General features: G+C 39.7%; 2 protein-coding genes across 3 annotated transcripts; both read right to left on the reverse strand.

The window, feature by feature from the left end:
- Positions 1-2,176: 2,176 nt before the first annotated feature.
- Positions 2,177-8,571, reverse strand: LOC120551654. The gene is made up of 5 exons (XM_039789151.1): positions 8,483-8,571; positions 7,786-8,099; positions 3,994-4,197; positions 3,458-3,556; positions 2,177-3,259 (listed from the first exon to the last, which is right to left on the reverse strand). Exons 1-4 carry the CDS (start codon positions 8,569-8,571, stop codon positions 3,531-3,533), a joined length of 633 nt encoding a protein of 210 aa, XP_039645085.1. The 3' UTR covers positions 2,177-3,259; positions 3,458-3,530.
- Positions 8,572-13,575: 5,004 nt separating this feature from the next.
- tefa (TEF transcription factor, PAR bZIP family member a) lies at positions 13,576-20,735 on the reverse strand. Of its 2 annotated transcripts, none has more exons than XM_039788953.1 (4): positions 20,489-20,735; positions 17,380-17,778; positions 16,242-16,462; positions 13,576-14,588 (listed from the first exon to the last, which is right to left on the reverse strand). In XM_039788953.1, exons 1-4 carry the CDS (start codon positions 20,553-20,555, stop codon positions 14,373-14,375), a joined length of 903 nt encoding a protein of 300 aa, XP_039644887.1. In that variant the 5' UTR covers positions 20,556-20,735; the 3' UTR covers positions 13,576-14,372. The 2 variants fall into 2 exon arrangements, with proteins under 2 accessions (XP_039644887.1, XP_039644886.1); XM_039788952.1 differs by lacking the exon at positions 20,489-20,735 and adding an exon at positions 18,394-18,791.
- Positions 20,736-21,121: the final 386 nt, after the last annotated feature.

Raw genomic sequence — 21,121 nt, forward strand, 5'->3', positions numbered from 1 at the left:
TTCTTCTATATCCACCTGATTACTTGATAAAGAAAAATGTACAAATCCCATTTGTAAAATAAAATCCTTTGCTATCTTCTTATCCAGTTATCTTGATTTGAAAATCTTGAAGTTCCCCATTAGTCACACTGGTACTTTACGCAGAGAGCACACTTGTAGCCCAATTTTTATACCAGCTGTCTTGAGTATACAGGGGTAAAATCAGTGACATATGCACACCATGTCAGAAACCTTTCTACAGTTTTTAGATTTAACCTTTTTATCACATCATTCCATATTTTCAGAGGTAGACTGGTCCAGTGGGTTGTCCTCATATTTTGAATTAGGGTATTGTCTGTCAGAGCAGTCTCAATATCTTTCAATTGTTAAATTCATGCTCTTATGGGCAGCCCTGTGATAGTCCCTCAGGCATGGCAGTGCTAAACCACCCTTTTTTCTTGGCAGTTGGAGAGTGTTATGGCTTCTCTTTGTTTTTTGCCCTGGCAAAGGCACCTTGATATAAGTCTGTCCCACTCCACAAATTGCTTATCTGGAATATCAACAGGCAAGGTTTTAAACAGATACAAAAGACTTGGTAATAAGTTCAATTTAGAGATTTAGGAGATGGGTCTGTCCAAATCTTTCGGCAGAAACACCCTGAGATATTTCATTGATTCTGCCTGCCATTAAAGTTTATAATCAGACTTTATGTAATCAGGAGGGTCTTATTTATAAACTAGCACCTGGGTCTTATGTACATTTAATTTATACCTTGACAAAGATCCAAATACTAGAAGTGATCTCATGAAATTGGAAGAGAGAAAGAGGGGTCACTCAATTAAATCAGGACATCGGTGGTTCGATGAACAATACTAAGGGGACTTTAATAGTTAAACTAATTGTTAAATGCCCATTCCTTTTAATTCTAGCAGATGACTTGTCATATACATTCTTGATAATACTTATAGCATCATCATGAAACCTACATTTTCCTAAAACCTTGTATAAGTATGAACAGTTCACCGAATCATAAGCCTTTTCAGCATCCAGCCCAAAAATAACATTAATTCAACTCTGTATTCATTTTGAATCTTAGTAAATTATTTTTATTTAAAAGAAAGAAACAATTTCATTTTATCAATGTAAATAAGTAAAGGGAAAGTCTATATTGGCTTGACAACAAGCTCAGAACCCCCCAGGACAGTGAAAATGAATGAATGATGACATTTAACATATATTATTGAAAAAAACACACAGAGCAAAAATTACAATTCAATATCTTTAGTATTGTAATTATAATTCATTTATTCCAATTGATTGATCCAATACAATCCAAACATACACAGTTCACCTGCATGTGTGGGAGGAAACCGGAGCACCCGGAGTAAACCCACGCAGACATGGGAGGCTGCATTCACACAGCCACCACACCGCCCTAAGAGTGAAGGTAAATCAACTGCAAAACATCTGGGAACATATCGTAAAGATTTGTGTTTATGAATCCTTCCCTCAACTAGTGGAGGCAGATGGCCGCCCACCTAGACTCGGGTTCTGGTCAAGGTTTCGGCCTGTTAAAAACAAGTTTTTTCTTGTGTCGGCCGGACTAAGTGCAATGGTTCTTGGGGGAATTGTTGGGTCCCCCAAGAACCATAGAGTATGGTCTAGACCAGTGGTTCCCAAACTTTTTCACGTCAAGGATCCCTTAGTCTGGATCAGCGGAAGTACATCGCCTCTTGCCTTCCGCTCTCTGTGTGTTGGCATTCTTAAAATCCCTTCAATACGGGAAACAACAACAAACTTTGAGCTAGCAAGCTACATGCTCAAATGGCTAACTAACAGTCTATATCCTTGACGTTCCACTTCAGTGATTGCTCCGGTGCCGCCAGGGGCGTAGCACAAAATTCTGGGCCGTGTAGAAAGGCATTTTCTATGGGCCCCTCCCCGCATCCACAGCTATTCATTCTAGCATCTTTCTGGGCCCTCCTCACGAGGGCCCTGGGTACTCAGTCCCCTTTTTTCCCCCAGTCGGACACCCCTGGGTGCCACAGGAAATTCCGCCGGATGAGTGTATTTTCCGTTTCCTTCCGCTTTCTTTGCGTTGGAATTTTAAATTTGGTGGATTTCTGAGGACTATGGTTAACTGCTCCTCAGATCTCTGCAGGGTAAATCCAGACAGCTAGCTAGACTATCTGTGCAATCTGAGTTTTCTCTCGCACGGCTATTTTGCAGCGGCTCTGTGTGGAGTTTAGCATCGCCCATAACGATTCTGATTGGTTTAAAGAAATGCCACTAAACCAAAGCACGTTTTCCTCCCATCCCCGAACCGTGATGTCTGAACCAAGGTATAAACTGGACCGTGACTTCTGTGTACCGTTCCACCCCTAAAATCAGGACAGAGGCCTAGCAATGCGTATCCATGGCACTGTGTACATTAAAATATAATTTATATTTAATGTGGCGTTTTTCTTTTGCGGGGTGCAAATGTTCCACCAAAACAAGTTTCTTCACGAGACTTTTTTGCAGAGCCACCGTCACAGCGTCCAGAACTTAGCGGCGCCCAAAACGATTGTGATTGGTTTAAAGGAATGCAAACTTCCCAGATCGTTTTTTTCTCCAATCCTAGAATGTATGTGTGATGTAGCCAGACCTTACTCCCCAGCGCTGTGGTCTAATGGCAATGTGATACTAAGGACCCCTAAACCGACACAAATTAGACCACAGACCCCATTTAATAAGATTTTGTCCCAGTGTCCCCCCATCTGATAGGACTTTTGCTTTTAGATGTTCATAAAGTGTATAAAACCTATGACCAAAATAGTCATAATTGCTGTTATTGTGTTACTTATGGATGGAATGGTAGTAATAATAAATGATTCCCCTTTTTGCTGGGGACCCCCTGGAGCCCCCTAAAGGTCCGGACCCCACTTTGAAAACCACTGGTCTAGACCTACTCTAACAGGAAAGTGTCCTGAGATATCTTCTGTTATCATTTGACACTAAAATAAAATTGATTTGAATTTAATCGAATTTCTCCACCTCCATTTACAATATGTTTTAAAATATATTGGGGGGGAAATACATATATGTTTGCTGATATTTTAGTGACTACAAATTTTAGTACACAAATTCAGGTGGATTCAGGTAGTTTTGCGGTTGATTTACCTTCAGCTTCAACTATCTTACCGTGAACCCTGAAGCTGTACAGGCAGGTGTAGTCTATGTTTCCCCAGTTGCTGTCAATCTGTAGCTTCACATATCGGAAGACTCCTTTGTCTGGATTCTGGTAAGAGACAAGAGAGAGAAATGAACAAAGAGAGTCAGAGAGAGAAATGATGAAATCCATCTCTATAATACAGTTAGTTTGACTACCACCATTTGCAGCCATTAACATGGGAAGGAAGAGCTTTCATTCTCAGAAGAATCTCTACTTATTATCCTATACATGTTCATGAGAGCTCTTCTGTCATATCATACTCACAGGCAGTTTAAAGGTCTGAAATGCTGCGCCGTCTTCATCATAAACCAGTGTTCCCAAATGGGTTCCTTCCTCGTCAGTGGTAGAAATGAGCATCCTTCCCTGGAGAAGAAAAAGAGATGAGCTAAGCCTTTTGTTGTACACTGTGTGAATAAAACTGACAAGTATGCTGGACATATCCAGTGGTGGAATGTAACTAATTACATTTACTCAAGTACTGTACTTAAGTACAAATGTTGAGGTACTTGTACTTTACTTGTTTACTTCTTCTTCTACTCCACTACATTTCAGAGAGAAATATTGTGCTTTTGACTCCACTACATTCATCTGCACACCATCACAGCTTTAGTTACTACAAATTAAGATTTTTGCACACAAAACTCATGTAGTTTATCAAATCCGATGTTTTTATATAAATTAAACTAGCCATCAATATAACGGCCTACAAGTACATCTGAAGTATTAGACGATTAAAACACAGAACTGTTGGGATCATTTCCTGTGTATAAATCCTGATCAAACAGATGAAGATGACTCACGTATGAACACATATTGCCTGAGTAGCTCCACATCCAGCTGGAGCTTCTTTAGTTCCATCCCCATCATCAGATTTTGCTTGAGCATCTCCTCCCCCTCATTTATCTGTTTTAGTTGCATAATCTTGATGCCATCTTTCTGGAGTATCTCCATCTCCTGCTGGAGCTCTTTTACATGCATGCTCATGTGTATGTAATGTGTGATTCCTGAGGTCACAAAGCACAAAGGTTAGAAATTAAGTTTAAGGATCTGGTAAAATTTAAGACTCCACAAATAATTTAAGGCGAGACACTACAGGTGAATAGGGTAAAATTTTAAAATAATAGATATCACCATGAAACTTCCTCAGTTGATTACTTACATAAGTATATAAAAAAAATGTATTACAAGTTTTTGAAATGTGTATGTTTAATTATGCAAATTAGGCATTATCTCATTAGATATGCGTGATTTTGCATATATTTTCGGTAGATAGATCTGAACATATGATAAAGCCAGGTGCAAAATTATTTTTTCATTTTGTTTACACACAAGATGAAAACAAAATTACAGAGGGATTTCAGGATATCTGCTTTCATTACCTAGAAAATCCAAATATACTGTCCATAGCCTTAAAAAATCGATTTTCGATATATTTTTTTGCTTAAAATGTCACATAAATCAGGCCAGGAATGATTTATTAACAAATCCCTCTGTAAATATCTTCAGAATACTGCTAAGTGTATAACTGGAAAGTTTGGTGTACATAGGTGCTACATAGGCTGAGATGTTTATACTGGAGAATGACAAAAACCTCATTTTGAGAAAACGGCATTTAAAGATTTAAATAGGGGAATTTAATACATTTCTATTGGAGAAATTGCTCAAAAACAGAATAAATGCCCAGGCCCTTAGTAATAATAATACAGAATATTTCAAGCTCATGAAAATTGATTATTTAATAAAATGGCAGGCATATAAGGCCTACAAGTGCAGTAACTCATTGAATTAACATTTGCGTATCATGCACAAAGTTGCCAACAAAACCCACGCTAGACAGTTGTATGGACAGAACAAGACCAACAGTAGATGTCACAGCTTTCTAAAGTCTAATTGTCCACTCCAGCACCATATGTAGGCTAGTTTAGCTGTGCTTAGACTCTTGAGCCTATGTTTTACACTGCAGTTGTGACAGCCTCAGCTTTCGAGATCCTGAGCATTTCAATTTCTCTCGTTGAATTGACCATCACAACTGTGCTCTGAAGCCACAACTTCTCCATAACAGACAGCATGGCAGAGGCACCTTCATCAAGGTGGAGATGGCCATACTTAACAGAAAGCATGGCAGAGGCACCTTCATTGAAGGTGAAGATGGCCATACTTGCTGCTGCCTCAAGCTTACTTTCCCCACAAAACAGTCCCCTCAGTCAGCCGATGGAGAAGCTAACTAACCAGGCTCCCATCAGCACCGGTTCATAACAACACAACAGAACCAAACTTATTATGAATCATTCAAAAGACCAATATTTAGAACATTGGAGAAAGCAAACCAAGTAGACTAAATTGTTATTTGACCACCAACTAGGTCAGACAGACAGGTCAGTGAGAGAGAGAGAGACAGGCTCAGTGACCACCAGCTGGGTCAGACAGAGATGCATTTCCTCCTCCACTGGGAAAAACTATCTTCACTAAGAGAATTACACCTTGGAAAAATAGCCAAAAAAATAAAACTTCCCAAAGTTACCACCAGAAAAGAAGCTGGTAGTTCTCCTAGGAGAAGAGAAGCTGGTAGTTCTCCTAGGAGAAGAGAAGCTGGTAGTCCCCCTAGGAGAGGAGACAGCAGCTCTACTGACAGCTAAATATGGATCTGTCTGCCACAGCCTGAGGGACTCACAACCACTTAGGATCCCAAAATTATAGATTTGTTTAGTAGCCTATTATATAGTAATTATATTATACAACCATTTTAACTGTTGTGTAATGTTTTGTAATATAGTGTGTTGTATCGCGATCAGTACAGTGTAGTTAGTATATATGTGACACATATGACATGTAGGCTATATGACTTTGTGTAAACTGCTTTCAGAGAGAGAGAGTCTGTCTGATTACCTCCGCTGTCCGAAAACTCCTGTTTTCTGAACGACAGTTGACACATCGACGTACTATGTGAAGGCATTTCATCATATGCGGTCGTAGTGTGTAATCCCCTGTGTCTTCTTACTAATAACAACTGTTTTCGTCTTCTCTGAGGTGATTTTCGACCGTTTTCGACGCATTTATTTTGACATTCTGAACTACCGCGGAAATGTCATAGCGCGTCACGTGACCATTCTAAGCGAATCACGTTGTCAGGAATTGTCATCAGCCAATGAGATTGCGCATTTAGTGCTAAATCCCCCCTTTTACTTTCACGATTGGTTGCTGATGAAAAGGAAATGACCATATTTGGATCCGACAGCATTGTAGAGGAGAGAGAGAGCTTTCCAACGGTATATGAGATGACAGGGTGCAGACAGCGATCGCGGAGCAGCGGGATGATTTAGAACGCCAACTTCTGTTGAATTTAGGAGAAATCTACCGACGCAAACTGACAAAGTGTAGTAAAATAAAGACCTAAATGTGTATTTTTGACTTTTTATCACCTAAAGTCTGAAAGAAGATATGTAATTGAACATAAATAGCCAAAAATCTCAAAATTGACCAGTGAAAAAAAAACGATGTTTTTACCTGCCGTGTCTCGCCTTAAACCAAAAAATATACTGCTGCCTGGAAACATACAACTGTTCACAGATAGAGAGGGGGGGTTATAACTTAACAGGGGAATTCTATTTGAAACAGCAGTATGCTCGGACCAATCGCAAAAGTATGTTTTTCAATTTGCAGTGTGGTTTTGTGGAATGGTCTTGACGACATGATCAAACAGTATAAATATAATGCAATTCTAAAAGAATTGCAAAAATGTACAAAAGATATATTTTTGATAATACAGAAGTGACCAAGGAGAATGTCAATCAAAATGATGCTTGTTTTTTTGTTCTTTTTTTCTTAATAAGTAGGACGGAAACTGGAGTAGTATGTTCGTATTGTTTAAAAATGGTCTGTTTAGTTTATCTTATTGGATTGTGCCCTTGCCTGTGATAAAGACTGGGGGTAGGACTTGACAGGCCTAGGCTTCCTATACCCTTTTTTCTAGTGTGTGTGTTATGTTGAAGTTTTTTTTAAATCTTTTTTTTCATTATCCTTTTCTTCATTTTATTTATTTTTGAAGCGTTCAAAATAAAGATAAAAAATAAAGCTATCATTTCTATTGACTAAGAGTGTAACCATACATGGATCTGGATCGATATATATCGACTCAATCCTCAGCGATCCAATATTATCGTTACAAAGTGGAACTATCACTATGTATCCTCATCTTTAAGATGTGCCTTTATTTTGAAATGTCCACTACAAGAGTAGTTTGTTTTTAATTTAAATGTCTGGAAGAGTTTAGTAATGAAATTATCAAATGTTATTTTAGTTGCTTTTTGTCAGTGAATATAAATGTAAGTGATTGTGTTAAATGGGCTTATGTATCGTCTCGTATCGGTTGCAGTCCTCTGAATTGAATCAAATGGAAATCATATCTTGGCAGACTTTGTGAGATCAGTAAATATTGTATCGTTGTCTTAAGAATCAATATATTATCATATGGTGATTGTTTTATTTACACCACTACTATTGACAAGAACCTCTTAAAAAATAAAATAAAAGCAGCGGCCCCAGGTTTTAGTGTATTAGAAATTATGTTAGCGTAAGATTTGGAGGAAACTCACCAAGGGCCAGAAGGAGCAGGATGCAGAGAACGCTGATAATCTTTACTGCAGTGGTCCAAGTGTGATTGGTCTGAGTGGGGACTCCGGTCTCTATGGTCTGAGTGGGGACTCCGGTCTCTATGGTCTGAGTGGGGACTCCGGTCTCTATGGTCTGAGTGGGGACTCCGATCTTTATGGTCTGAGTCTCAAAAGGGATTTGTGTAGTGTTGTGATGTAGATAGTGATTTTGTGTGTCACCGATGTTACTGGTGTTTCCGTCATGGCCTATTGACTCGTGGTGATGACCACGTTGACCTTTCCTCCTCTGAAAGATCCTAAAAGACACAACAGAAGTTAGTAAACACTGACGTGCGATATGTCGTCGCTGTCGGGTAACAACCTTGTATCTCCATATTTCGTCATTTAATTTCTTTTCATATATCAATGATACGGTTCTGGTCAACCTTTACGTCTATCTGTGGGTTTTACAAATATTTTAACAGTGATGAGGCAATTTCATCAGACTTTGTCGGAGGTAAATAGCTTAATATAGAGTTTTCAAATTAGCTTGTGATTTCCAAAAACAAAGCAACAGTTTTGGACATAAAATGTTTTTTTTTGAGAGCGACGATGTGTTGAGATTTATAAAGTGCTGACCTCACAGCATATGCACTATACATGACACAACATGTGCACACAAACACAGTCCGCTACTTACCTGTAACAGGTCTCCCTGTAGGAAATGATTGGAGTCCTCTCCTCCCTGTAATAGCCAGCTTCCTCCAAACGAGGACTTCTTCTCAACATGGCTGGAAAATGGTAAAAAGACAGACGGGCAAATCATCATTGACACACAGCCACACACTGTTTACTACATATGGTTGATAGTAGGCAGACAGGCAAACCAATTGTGCATTTTATGACTAAAGCATGAAACTTTCAGCATATAATCTACATTCCCCCCAACATTGCCATCCATTATAATCATGTATATATTCCCCCTTGAAATCCTTTAGGTTTTTTAATTTGAGGGAATTTATTTTTATAACAATTCTCATTCTAATTAACCTTGTTCCTTGTTTCAAACTATGCCGTGTTAGGTCTTTGAATTTGAAGGAATTAGGCCACCCGACCATCCCCTTAATATGTGTAACAGTACCCCCCATGTTGAAATGAAATCTACTCCCATCGTCATGGGTTTAGTTTAAATACATAGCGTTACATTTTAATATCCCTTTTTGTCGCAGCGATTAAACAGCAGTCATTCCAGGCATATATGTATTTGATTATTTGAAAAAATTGCCTTTTTTGGATGCTGACGACATCGCAGAATTTTCTGTCTGAATGCCTGTGACATACAATAATTTGAAATTTGACAGCCTGAAATGTGTTTGCCCTCTGCCTAGCTAGTCTCAGAGGTCCAATCTAAAATGCCTTCAAGACTAAAAATAAAATTCATGGTTTCAAATTGGAGAAAATGTCATGCTTTAGCTAAATGCACAATACTTTTCAGGCTCATCTGCTCCACTATTATATTGTCAGTAGGAACAACAGTACAATTTTATTAATCGCAGCAAGGAAATACAATTGGTGGTAACTTACCTCTTATTTTTATGATGCAAGAAGTGAATTAGTCGAAATCCTTGATGACTAATGCATTCTATATGTTAATTTATACATGCAACTGTTGTCAGAGCAACCCAGATGCTTTACTGTGAACCACATACATGAAGTCATTTTCAAATTAAAATTGCCCACATTTTTAGATTCATAATAAAAGAGTTGATATAATGACTTTAGATGAGAACATGGAGGTTATTGTAAACTCACCATGATCTGTAATTATCACAAATATATTTTGATTATGAAAACATACCTATACTTTACATGATAAAACTGAATTAAATAAAAATAAAAAAAGGCTTGGGAACAAAAACTAACCCAACCAAATTTAGTTTGAGACTTCTAACTTAAAATGACCAATTGATTTAAGTCTTCTAAATAAACTGCTCCCTGCTAGAACCTAAAGAAACCTCTCTGTAGTCTACTTAAAGACTTTCTCAACCAGGCTTTATTTACACATACAGTATATATACACACAAGACACAAAGGTAGCCACACTCAAAATGCCTACATATTTCTTTACAAAGAAATACAAAGACAGAACCGGCAGGGTTAAAAACAACCCCTCAGAGTTAACAAATCAACCTGTTCCAGATAGAAGGCAGATGCCATCTATAATAATCTCTATTATAGCAGAAAACATAAAAAAATATATAAAAAATGAGGCAGTTTATCATCATTCATCTTCAGCTAGATTTACACTAAACATTGAAATGTAAATAATTCACTTATTAAGGAGAATGTAACTCTTTTTAACTGAAATTTATGATACAGGAAGTCAAATTATTTGCACAATTGTGACTCTCCTGTTAATAAAAAAAAAGAAGCATGATGAACAGATAAAGATGCATTTACTGCAGGCTGTATTGTTAAAAAACTATTAGTTTAAATTTAATTTAACTTGTATAACATTCTTCACACATGGAAACCCTTCCCAAAAAAAGAGACTAATAGTGAATGTATTTAGGTAACAAGTCTCTATGTCTCTGGTTGGAGTCGGAGCAAACAAAAGATCAAAACAGCTTTCCCTTTATGTCAGAATTGGACAGTAAAATAAACCTCCGTTTAAGTCACAATTTGAACTTCGGATGCTATTATGGTTACACATAACATAACCCCAACCTGTGAACTGCCAGACTGTGCATGGCATTTAAATAACTTAAAGTGCTCATATTATGCTCATTTTCAGGTTGTACCAGAATAGGTTTATGTAGTTTAATTTTCAGAAAACACCATATATTTGTTGTACTGCACATTGCTGCAGCTCCTCTTTTCACCCTGTGTGTTGAGCTCTCGGTTTTAGCTACAGAGTGAGACATCTCACTTCTGTTCCATCTTTGTTGGGAGTTGCACATGCGCAGTACCTAGGTAAGGACTACTAGCCAGGAGAAGGTAAGTCCCTTTGGGGTGGACTTTGGGCTTTTTCACTTTGTAAACCTATAACGTGCACAAAAAAGATATATAACACAATAAAGGAAAGGGAAAGAGCCAAAAAGCATTATATGAGCACTTTAAAAAGAGTTTGGGGGTTACATTTTGAAGAAAGAGATGCCTCCAATACACCCTGCACCTAATGAGGCTTCCTGGTCTATCAAATAAATCATTTAAAAGTCAGCTGGCAACAGACACTGCCAACCTACACAAGTCAGAACAAAACATTTCAGACGCAAACTACAAAAGTAGGGTGATTAAATGTGTTTACCAGCATATCCTAAAAAGCTTAACAGTTGGTACAATATAAATGCACATTCACCCCTATAGTCAAAGGTTTCTGAATACCTAGTTTGGGGATGATTTCAAGCATCCTATTGTGAATGAAGCAAGTATGAACTTCTTTACTTCAATGGACCTTTTTCACAGCAGAGATTTGACTTGTCATAGTAGGAGAAGCACAGCTGAAATTGATAACCTTAACGATGGTTCAATTCCATCAAGTGTCCCAGTAAGCTATTTCAGTGAGTCAGCATGCACAATACCAGGGCCTCTCCTAAGTGGAATGCAGCCATCAGTAGCCATGTTTCCATCCACACGTTTTTATCCGAATTAAGTGATATCGAATGAAAAATGCCTTATGGAAACAGTAAAATCCGATTGAATTTCATGAATATCGACTCAAAGAAAATACGTTCGGTCTCATCGGATTTTCTCTTTATCGATATACGGCTTATGCGATAAACGCTGATGGAAATGTTATTTGCCGAATAAATAATGAATTGAGATTAAGTTTTAGGTCATTTTATGGTTGCAACCCGCAATAAAACGAAGAAGTTTCAGTTCATTTCCGCCCAGTATTTCCGCTCTGTTTGCAAAACAAAAACAGATGTAAGTGGACAAACGAGGAGACGAGATACTTTCTTAATTTAATTTACCAGAAAAATATAACAACTATTTTAGATAGCAAAAATCTAAGAAATGCCATCATTTATCAGGAGCTCGCGAAGGAAATGACCAACAGTTACGACAGGGATATTAAACGCTTAACGTGAAAAAGCTTAACGTGGTTTAATGTATCTAAACAATGATCAATCATCACCAGATTTATCATGGTCATATCTTGTCATGAACACTTAAGCCTGTCAAAAAAACTAAATCTAAATCCAACGATTATAGAAGTTATCTCACGTTAAGGTTTTCTTCATCATTAGCCCTATGGCGAGGAAAAAACAATGTGGTTTAATGTACCTAAACAATGATCACCAAATTTCTCTCTCATATTGCTCCTCATAACCACTGAAAACTGTCAAAAAAATTGAACCCAAAATCCTATTATTATGGACGTTATCTGACAAAGCCTTTCTGCTTCACAGCAGGGCAGTGGAGCGGCTGTGGGTTGACTCTCCACGGTTCTCATTGGCTTTATAAGTCCTAATGTGATAAAGCTTAGCGTTTAATGTAGCTAAACAACAATCAATCATCACCAAAAAAAATCCTCTCCTATATTGCTCATCATAACCACTTAAAAACAGTCAAATCTAACCCAATGTCCAAATATTATGGACGTTATCTGACACTATGATGAAGAAAACATTAACGTGAGATAACTTCTATAATCGTTGGATTTCGATACATCTGGTGATGATTGATCGTTGTTTAGATACATTAAACCACGTTAAGCTTTTTCACGTTAAGCGTTTTAGAATGTCCCTTACGACAAGCCGTGGGACGTCCCGCGGAGTAAATGGCTCAAAAAAAGACAGTTGTCTCGCAGCGGTGCCGGAGGGAAAATAAAAGGCAAGTTCCACCTTTTTGATGAGCTGGATCAGATCCTCAGCCAAAGCCCCATCGTAGCTTAGCTTGGCTTCTAATATTAACAACAACTACTTTTGTCTAGCAAAACTTTGTTCACAAAAGTTCGCTTGAATCTTGTGCGATTCAGTGCAAAAATGAATGCAAACACCTTAAAATGTCTCAAATCAATTCAATATACCAATTTAATCGCAAAACAGCATGTGACGTCATTACACACAGGTTTTTATTCGCTTTAAAGCTGTGGGATGGAAACACACTTTTTTTAACGAACTTCAGATAATTCGATTGACAAGTGGATGGTTTTGAAAACACCGGTGCTTTTCCTACTATGACATGTCTGCCGTGAAAAAGGTCTATTAGCAGACAACATGCTCCATATTCGTATCACAACTGATGCTGGCCATGTATTTGAGTTTTTAGGCTTAACAATGACATTTCACCTCCAGCTGGCTTTAATAAGGCACTAATTACAGTCCAGTTAGCATCTGACAGCCTGCCTCTAACACTCAGTTTGAGACATTAAGCACTTGGCCATTATGGAGGTAAGCTCTTACAATTCAGTTTTTAAATCAGAATTTACAATAAAGTTAAACTTTTATTGCTTGAAATCTATCCCAAAAAGTTGTTCAAAAACTTGACTGCACTGTATATATATTTTTAAACGTCCCATGATACTGAATACATTGTAACATGGGAGGAAAAGTCTATAAAGTATCATCTTAGGCTACAACTATTTACAGCGCATGCAGTGGATTTTACACACAACAGTTCTGAACGTTACTGAAGTAAACGGACGAGTAACACTGACGACCTGCAGAGTGCTAAGCAGGCGTCGGTGACAACAGGACACGAGCGACCGGGAGACAGACAGCGAGACGGAGGGCAGAGCGGCGTCGTGTGGCTCTGTGCTGCTGGTAATGACGAGTACTTGGACGTGGACAGAAGTGAACATGGCTTTATTTTGCCACGTCACTGTAATCCCCTGAAGAAGCTGAAATTATTTGTGGGCAAAGAAAAGCCCAGCTCTTAACATAATAACATCATTTTGAAAATAAAAATCAGACCGGTGGGTTTCAGAATTCAATGAAAGCGGAAAGAACTGGAAGCAACCTGCAAATCCCTTAATTTCTACAGTAACATAATGACTAACCTAGTCCAAACTATTGCAATTGTTCTATCATCTAAAAAATAAAAACCCAGTTTCTTTCAAATAAACCTCCCAAATTATCTCTTTTAGCCAAAAGGCACACAAAACATGATGAAAGAACACTTCATTAAAAGACATGCACTGAAGAAGCACTTGACTATCCTCTCACACTCCTCACTCACATGGATGGTAAATTGTATTCTTTAAAAAATAAAACATTTACATGCTATTGCTTCTACCCCCTTTCTAATAGTGATGCTCGGGAAGTCTGACCCAGCTCTGGTCAAAAGGAGGGTCTACTTTGTGGACCGACTGCATATTTAACCCAAGCAGCTGTGCTAGTCTAAAAGTGTATTACTCTCTCTCTCCTCTCCTGTGGCTCCCTCCATTACACACCAGTCAAACACCGGTCTTCTCAGCGGTGCGGTGGGTTTGGTATCGTTGCGCGACCAACAATCAGGACTGCTGTAAGAACAGTGCCCAGATAATATTTCTAACCTGAGATGTGAAAACAGAGTGACTGACATTTTGCATGTCTGCTATACGGATGTCCATTTACGCTTTCGTGGGTTTGGCTTTTTATGGTCCCTTACAGTGGTCCAAATTTGGCCTCGTAGCGACTCGCTGTGTTCTTGTGGTGCCCGCACTCCTTCCGTAGCTCGGCGACTTCTGTCCGCAGCGCTGCGTTCTCACGCTCGAGGAAAGCTGCTCGGACGGTGATCTGGTTCTCCTTCAACCTGCGGGCTTCGCGGGAGCGTTTGGCAGCCACGTTGTTCTTGTTCCTCCTCTGCCAGTACTTGTCATCCTGGAGAGATGGAGAAGCAGGTTGGACTAAAGTCGAGAACAACACAAGACCCTACCTGTCCAAAAGTAGTGTTGGACAGTCAGCTTTTTCCTTTCGAGCAGCCCATACATGGAATACCATACACACAGAACTAGGAGAAAAAAAAAAAAATATCACATCTATCAAATCCTTCTCCAAATCCATAAAACATTGGTTATTGACTAATCAAATATGCTGCAAAATCCAGAATGTGGTTTTTCGTTATTGCTATGGTAGCGTCTCTGTGTGGGCTTATGTGTTGTTGATGCGTTCTAACGTGCGTCTATTCACTTCTACCTGTGTCTACTGTGTATGATACTTGCGTTATGTTTTCCTCATGCCATCAACCTGCCAGTAGTCATGATCTGGAACAGCGGTTGTGTCATTTTACTTGTATATGCCTATGTCTTCCTTGTTTTATGTGCATTTGTTGTATTGTTGTAGCGTATCTATTGTTTTAAGCCATTAACCTGCTAGGGAATGCAGATGAAAATTAGCCTGTATGGCTAAATCTGGCACATTTACATGATGGACTCTGTACTCATGTTGATTAATGTGCGTTGTCCCTTTTAAAATAAAGAAATCTAAATCTACCATGCTTCCTGGGCTGGGTTCCTAAGGTAACATGGTTTAACAGCCTTTTGTATCTTATTGTGAACACATGAGCCCAAATCTGACCACAGCCAAGTGCGTGTTATGGCCCACAGCCAGGCTCCTCTGTGCATCCAAACAAAACCTGTGTTCGCAGGCGGACTGAGAAGGAAGGAAAACATCAATTTGAAGAATGTCAGACTGCTGAGTCAGAGTGAGACTGCTTCACTGTGACTTGGCCTGTTTTCTACTGTGTCCTCTTCCTTTAAACTGCTTGTGCATTGAGAAGTTGGCTGATGAAATTACAAGCCAATACAAATGGCTGACTTGGAAATTTCATCAGCCAATCACTAGTACTGCATGGGTCTACTGCCCTGTATTGAGAAATTGGCTGATGAAATTACAAGTCAATAAAATCCACTTAACGCAACATTATTTTATGATATCAAATCAAGAATGTTTTCTCCAGCATGCTTTAAAGTTGGTAAACAATCCCTATTCTAAGTCTTAGACCATATTGCCTATTATTCCATAACCTAAAACCCATACTCACTTTTTATTGACTGAAGTTACAGCATTAAGTAAATAAAGGAGCCAATGGGAAATGATCATAAAATACTCTACATTAGACCCTTGCAATTACTCTCAACATGGTTGTCTTACATTGTGAGAAGTGGGATACATTTCTTTTTTTGAATCATGGGGTCCGCTAAACTAGAAATCAATACTGCACATTAACATGCGCAAAGCCCACCATGCATTAGCACCTGGACCCTGTAGTTCTTCCAACTTTACAGTTGCCTAAGAGGTGAAGCTAAATCTGCTGTGCTTGCTCACTTTAAGAAATTCTGGAAAACGGCATCAGCAAATGTTTTCAAATATAAAATTGAGTGTGAAAATCCAAACGCTGAAGCTCTGCTTTCTGCCCAAGTATCCTTATCTATTGTGGTGTTTTCTATTAAACAAACTATGCTCAAACACAGTGAAACAAACTGTTGGACTGTGTGTGTTTCAGAGGCTCCTCTAGTCTCTCTCCCAGCATACCTTCTGTTCTTCTGGAACAAACACTTTCTTGGCCTTCTTTATCATAGGTTGTGGCTTGAGGTCATCTTCAGAGAACTTGTGTTTGCGAGGGTCAAACAGCTCGCCTCCAGGAACACTGGACAGGACCAGGTCCGTGTGATCTGGCTCGTAGTTAACATTGACCTCGATCTCCTCGGGGTCGACTGGCTCTGGGGTCGCCCGGTCCTCTTCGGTGGTAACCTCTGAGCAGACGGAACAGAAACATATGACAGCTGCAGATTAAACTGAAGGTCAGCAACACGGTCGGCACCATGAAAGCATGCCTTTAAAAAAATTGTTTTCCATATGTGACTTTATCCACCATGTCACGCATATCAGGTTTGCATGACAAACCTGCGACAGAGCCAAATAAGTACACATAATTGTAATATGGAAACCAGTTGCAAATATGTTTGCCGTAACTGGCCTTCAGCAGAAAAAGTGGCTCTGTGCAAACACTAACAACTGGGCTACAAGCAGAAACGTTGGATTAAAGACTGTGGTGCCGAAGGTCCCATTCATTGATGCTAGCACATTTTAATCTTCTGATCGGTTTCTAAATGTGGGTTTGTATGACACAGTAAACTGTCACGTCTTTAACCCTAGACCTCATTCACAAACACTATGGGTGCTTCTCGTGTTGCTTATTTGATAGCTCCTTGACTCCTCGGTCCTAGGCAGAACCGGAAGTTGTTCTGTCCCTCCTCGGTGAAGGCCGTCTCAAAAGGAGGGATCGTCGAGGATACACGAGAGCAGCTTTCCCAGAAGCTGTGCAGCTGAAAGCCGTTACTAACTCCGCCCATTCAGCCAACGTATTTACGTTACGCTTCAGAGAAAAAAAAGGAGGTCTTATCTCTATAAAACACATTTCCTCAGTTCCTCTCTCCTCCCATGATTTCCTTGCATCCTTCTTGTGCCTCCTCGTTGGGAGGGACTAAGACACGAGGAAGGGAGGCAAGCGGAGGAGTCAAGGAGGCAATTTAAGCGACATGAGAAGCACCTTAGGACTTGACTTGTTGAGTCATGTCACTTAACCCGCTGCCTTGTAAAACATATACTAAATATGAGTTTAGTGAATCCCTGCAGCCGTCTAGTCTCTGATCCTTCAACCTCCACTCACCAGCAGTAACATCGCAGATTATACCACAGTCATCACTGGTGATGATCACCACTTCTTCCTCACAACAGTCCAATTCCTGAATGGGTAGCAGGGCCAGTGGGGACACGCTTGTAGACTTGGCAACGGTCATCTGTGCAGATGGGGTAGCCTGTATTTTCTCTGTCTTGATAGAGTCTCCTTTTGGGCTGCCCTTTAAGGGGTTCACATCAGGCAAGGTGGCAATGCCATTTTCCACGAGGAACTCCTCAAGGTCCATGTACTCAAGGTGAAAGTTTTCACCGTCATAGGGAATGGTTTTCTCCCAAATAGCGGGGGTCAGGGCGGCTGACGGACCCATATCGCTTTCGCCTTCAACCAGGTCGAAATTGTCTCCCAGACCCAGCTTTTCCTTGTCGGTGTCTGAAACAGAAAAGATACAAGTTAGGATCTAAGAAAGATAGCATTCACAGGCATTTTGTAAACGCATTTGGCATGACCCAAAAGGCAGTTTTGTGTCTAATGTTATGAGGGTCAACAGTAAAACTACTCAAGTAAAGCACAGTTGAGAGTTCAACCCCATGTTTGTTTTTCCTCTCCGAAGAAACTCCATTCAGAAAAGGTCCCTCAGGCACCAAAACCCAACCACCGAGTTTTTGTTGTAACTTTCAACAGTAAAGTGACCAGTGCAAATTGCTGCTTTCAAACAGTGAACCACTTTAAAACAACAGCTCAGTGTTTTGGGGAGCTTCGTTTTTCCTCTTCACAGGGTCACAGATATGAAAGAAGTCTTGTGTGTACAATGTGCTCAAAATAAAGTGCATGGTGTGCACAATTTAGTATCGTTGCACATATGTTAAAACACATTGAGAATACCATCTCTCGGCTACTTGGTGCGATACCTTTTTATTTTCACGTGATTTCGACTTTTTTTTCAGCTGAACTCGTGTTTGACCCATGGACTGTATACAAATAAATTGACCAAACGTTACAGCTGCATCGTTCGTTCCTTCCTCTTTTTCCACGTACTGCACTTACCGTCGTCGCCGTCCAGAATATTCGGCGGAGGCATTTCCATTATCTTCTTTAAAACCCCATGGAATGAACTCGGTGGACCCGTGGCCGTTTCCGGTGTGAGGTTAGCTGGCTCTCCCGACATTTTCCGCCTTGTTGTTACGTTAGAACGTAATAACTGAAAAATAAGCTAGCTCCGCTGTTGTTCTGCTCGATAACGCTAGCTACTAGATGTTTAGCCGGTTCCACCACCGTCATAGGGTGTGTTTGTAATGATTTTAAATCAACAAAATCCCCTTTCGCGTGTGGAAACCTCAGTCAATGCATCCCCGACAGCTCTCTGCGATGGTCCACTGCTTCAGAAAATTATATAGGTCATCTGGAGGTTTTTGGTATTCGGAACAAGCCGTACCTCCTCTTCATTAAGGTCCACCCAGCCTTGTGTTGATAGGCTGGCCTGCTCCTCGTTTTATATGGAGGGCGGGAATTCGAGTGAGGAGCCAATAGCGGTAAATCAAGGTAACTCCCCCTCCACTTTTTCATTTATGGAGGAAAACAGAACAGGATGTACTGCATTTGATCTGGTTCTAATGGAAGTAGGCTTCATCCTGTTTTCTTTGATGGATGAATACATTTATATGCATGGTTCATCCAATGTTCTCTCAAATGTGTTTATCTTTGTCACTAAATGGGTTATTCAGTCTGTTTACATACCACCACTGGGACGATAAATTGTAAAAGGCAGCTCTGCACACTATGGTGCACACCTATGTGTTTTAATGATGGGAGAGGGGTGTTGTGAGTGCATGCATAAGCTCAGCGAAGGTTGACATTAAACTAATGACACAAACTATTCCAGAAATATTATCCATAAGTATGCATTTCAAGTCAAAAATGCCCTGAATTTGGGGCGCGGGTTCAAATCCGACCTGTTGCCCATTACTGCTTGTCGTCCCCCATCTCTCTCCCCCTTTCCAGTCTATCCACTGTCACTGTATATTAAAGGGAAAAGGCCCCCCCCCCCCAAAAAAAAAATGCAAAAAAAAAAAAATGCCCTGACTTACCGCTTTTTTTCCCCAAGTCAACCATTACACATTATACAAGTTGTTGTACTGTAAGCTTTAAACTTTAGGGGCTGTTCAAAGGTGTCATCATATAATATGATTCTTGTATGTCATATAGTCCATGTGACCTAGCTAACAGGTGCCTGGCTGTATGACAGGACACAGCAGCACACACAGGCTTTTTTGACTCTCATATAAATGCATTTCAACACTATGTAAAATGTCCAAAATGCCATTTCCTTGTGTGGCAAAGTTAATAAAAAGTAAACGTATTTCTCTAAAAACAAGCACCATCATATCGTCAGCCTGACTGTGCAGTTTTGTACAAAAATGACTATTCTGAAAAGCCAAGATTTCACTGACTTGTCAACTTACACCAGATTCACATCTTTTTTTTCATATAATATATATAAATATTTTGCTGCAAACGTCCTGGTGTTGACGGGGTTAAAAAATCAAAATCAAATATGTCCAAAGAGTTTTGGACACAATTTAAATCGTTTGTAACCTAACTACTGCAGCAGTATGAATTCATAATTGTTACCTCATTATCTGTTCGATATTGGCAACTTTTTGTGGGGTTCTTTAGGAGCTACTTTCACAAAAAACACACTAAATATTTAGCATAGGCCCTACCTTCTGCACCTTGATGTCACAGGTGTCACCCATGACTGTCACCCGTCACCACGCCACTTTCCCAGCCCCACGACCACTAAAGACTTTTCTTTTAAAAGGTGCTTGCAAATTAAATACTGAGCACACTAAACTGCTACAGTATAGGTATAGCTACAGTCTGTCGGAGCTGTAAGGCAAACATAGGCATGGTTTCTAAGGGATGTTTAGGCTAATTTTATCCCGCTAACCTTTGGATGCCAACTCAAACCAAGAAGCAGACCCCTGCGCCCAACAAGTACCCAGTTATTTGCAGACATTTCGGCAACTGTTTAAAATCCCCTTCCTTGCATAAAAAGAAACTTTTAAGTCCCATGCTGCATGTTCCTTGAATCAAAACTCCCAACACACACACTTCGCCGTTTGATTTGACAGCCACTTACCATTATCGTCGAAGTTCGGGAGATTATCAATAAGAGCCCTTAACATCTCCGGGATCTCTGTAGTCATGTTTTCCCCTGTTATATTGCCTATTATAGGTCAATGAATATTTCACAGCTGTTCCGAAACTCACAAAAAGCAATGTTAGAATAAAATGAAAAGGGCCCGACTGAGGCTTGCAGTAGCACTCATGAAACGTTGCGATTATCAAACCTTTAAGAGGTTATATAGCCTACACTATGAACTCTGTACCCATTTCTAATCGCCCCTCCCACTCAGCTCCCCAGCAACCAATCAGCAGCGTGCTTTCCCCCCAGCAATCGACGGAAATAGCGCCGATTGGTCAGTTAGTGAGTTCATCAGAGCGGTGACAGCCAATATTGAGCCGCTTCTGAAATACAGACAGTGAAAAAACCTATTGACCCTGAATGCAGCAGACTGTTATCAAACAGGTTACGCAATGATGAGCAGCCTACTAAATAATAACATATTAAACACTATATGTAGCTCTTCCCAACTCGTCGGTCTCTACGAGAAACTGTAGGTCATTTGGTGAGTTTTAAAACGATAGCCTACTATGCAAATATAACCAATTAATAACATACAATTAACTAGCCTATTACATTATTAAAGTC

The sequence above is a fragment of the Perca fluviatilis genome, chromosome 21 (assembly GCF_010015445.1).
Source record: "Perca fluviatilis chromosome 21, GENO_Pfluv_1.0, whole genome shotgun sequence".
NCBI lineage: Eukaryota > Metazoa > Chordata > Actinopteri > Perciformes > Percidae > Perca > Perca fluviatilis.

Bases quoted from the DNA above. Each gene is read 5' to 3' on its own strand.
- LOC120551654 (XM_039789151.1), bottom strand. From the start codon at position 8,571: ATGTTGAGAAGAAGTCCTCGTTTGGAGGAAGCTGGCTATTACAGGGAG. The intron at 8,100-8,482 runs GTAAGTAGCGGA...TGTGTCTTTTAG, and splicing joins TACAGGGAGACCTGTTACAG to GATCTTTCAGAGGAGGAAAG. The intron at 4,198-7,785 runs GTGAGTTTCCTC...TTGTGACCTCAG, and splicing joins CCTGCTCCTTCTGGCCCTTG to GAATCACACATTACATACAC.
- tefa (XM_039788952.1), bottom strand. From the start codon at position 18,514: ATGTCGGGAGAGCCAGCTAACCTCACACCGGAAACGGCCACGGGTCCA. The intron at 17,779-18,393 runs GTAAGTGCAGTA...TTTCTGTTTCAG, and splicing joins TATTCTGGACGGCGACGACG to ACACCGACAAGGAAAAGCTG. The intron at 14,589-16,241 runs GTATGCTGGGAG...CCATCTCTCCAG, and splicing joins TTGTTCCAGAAGAACAGAAG to GATGACAAGTACTGGCAGAG.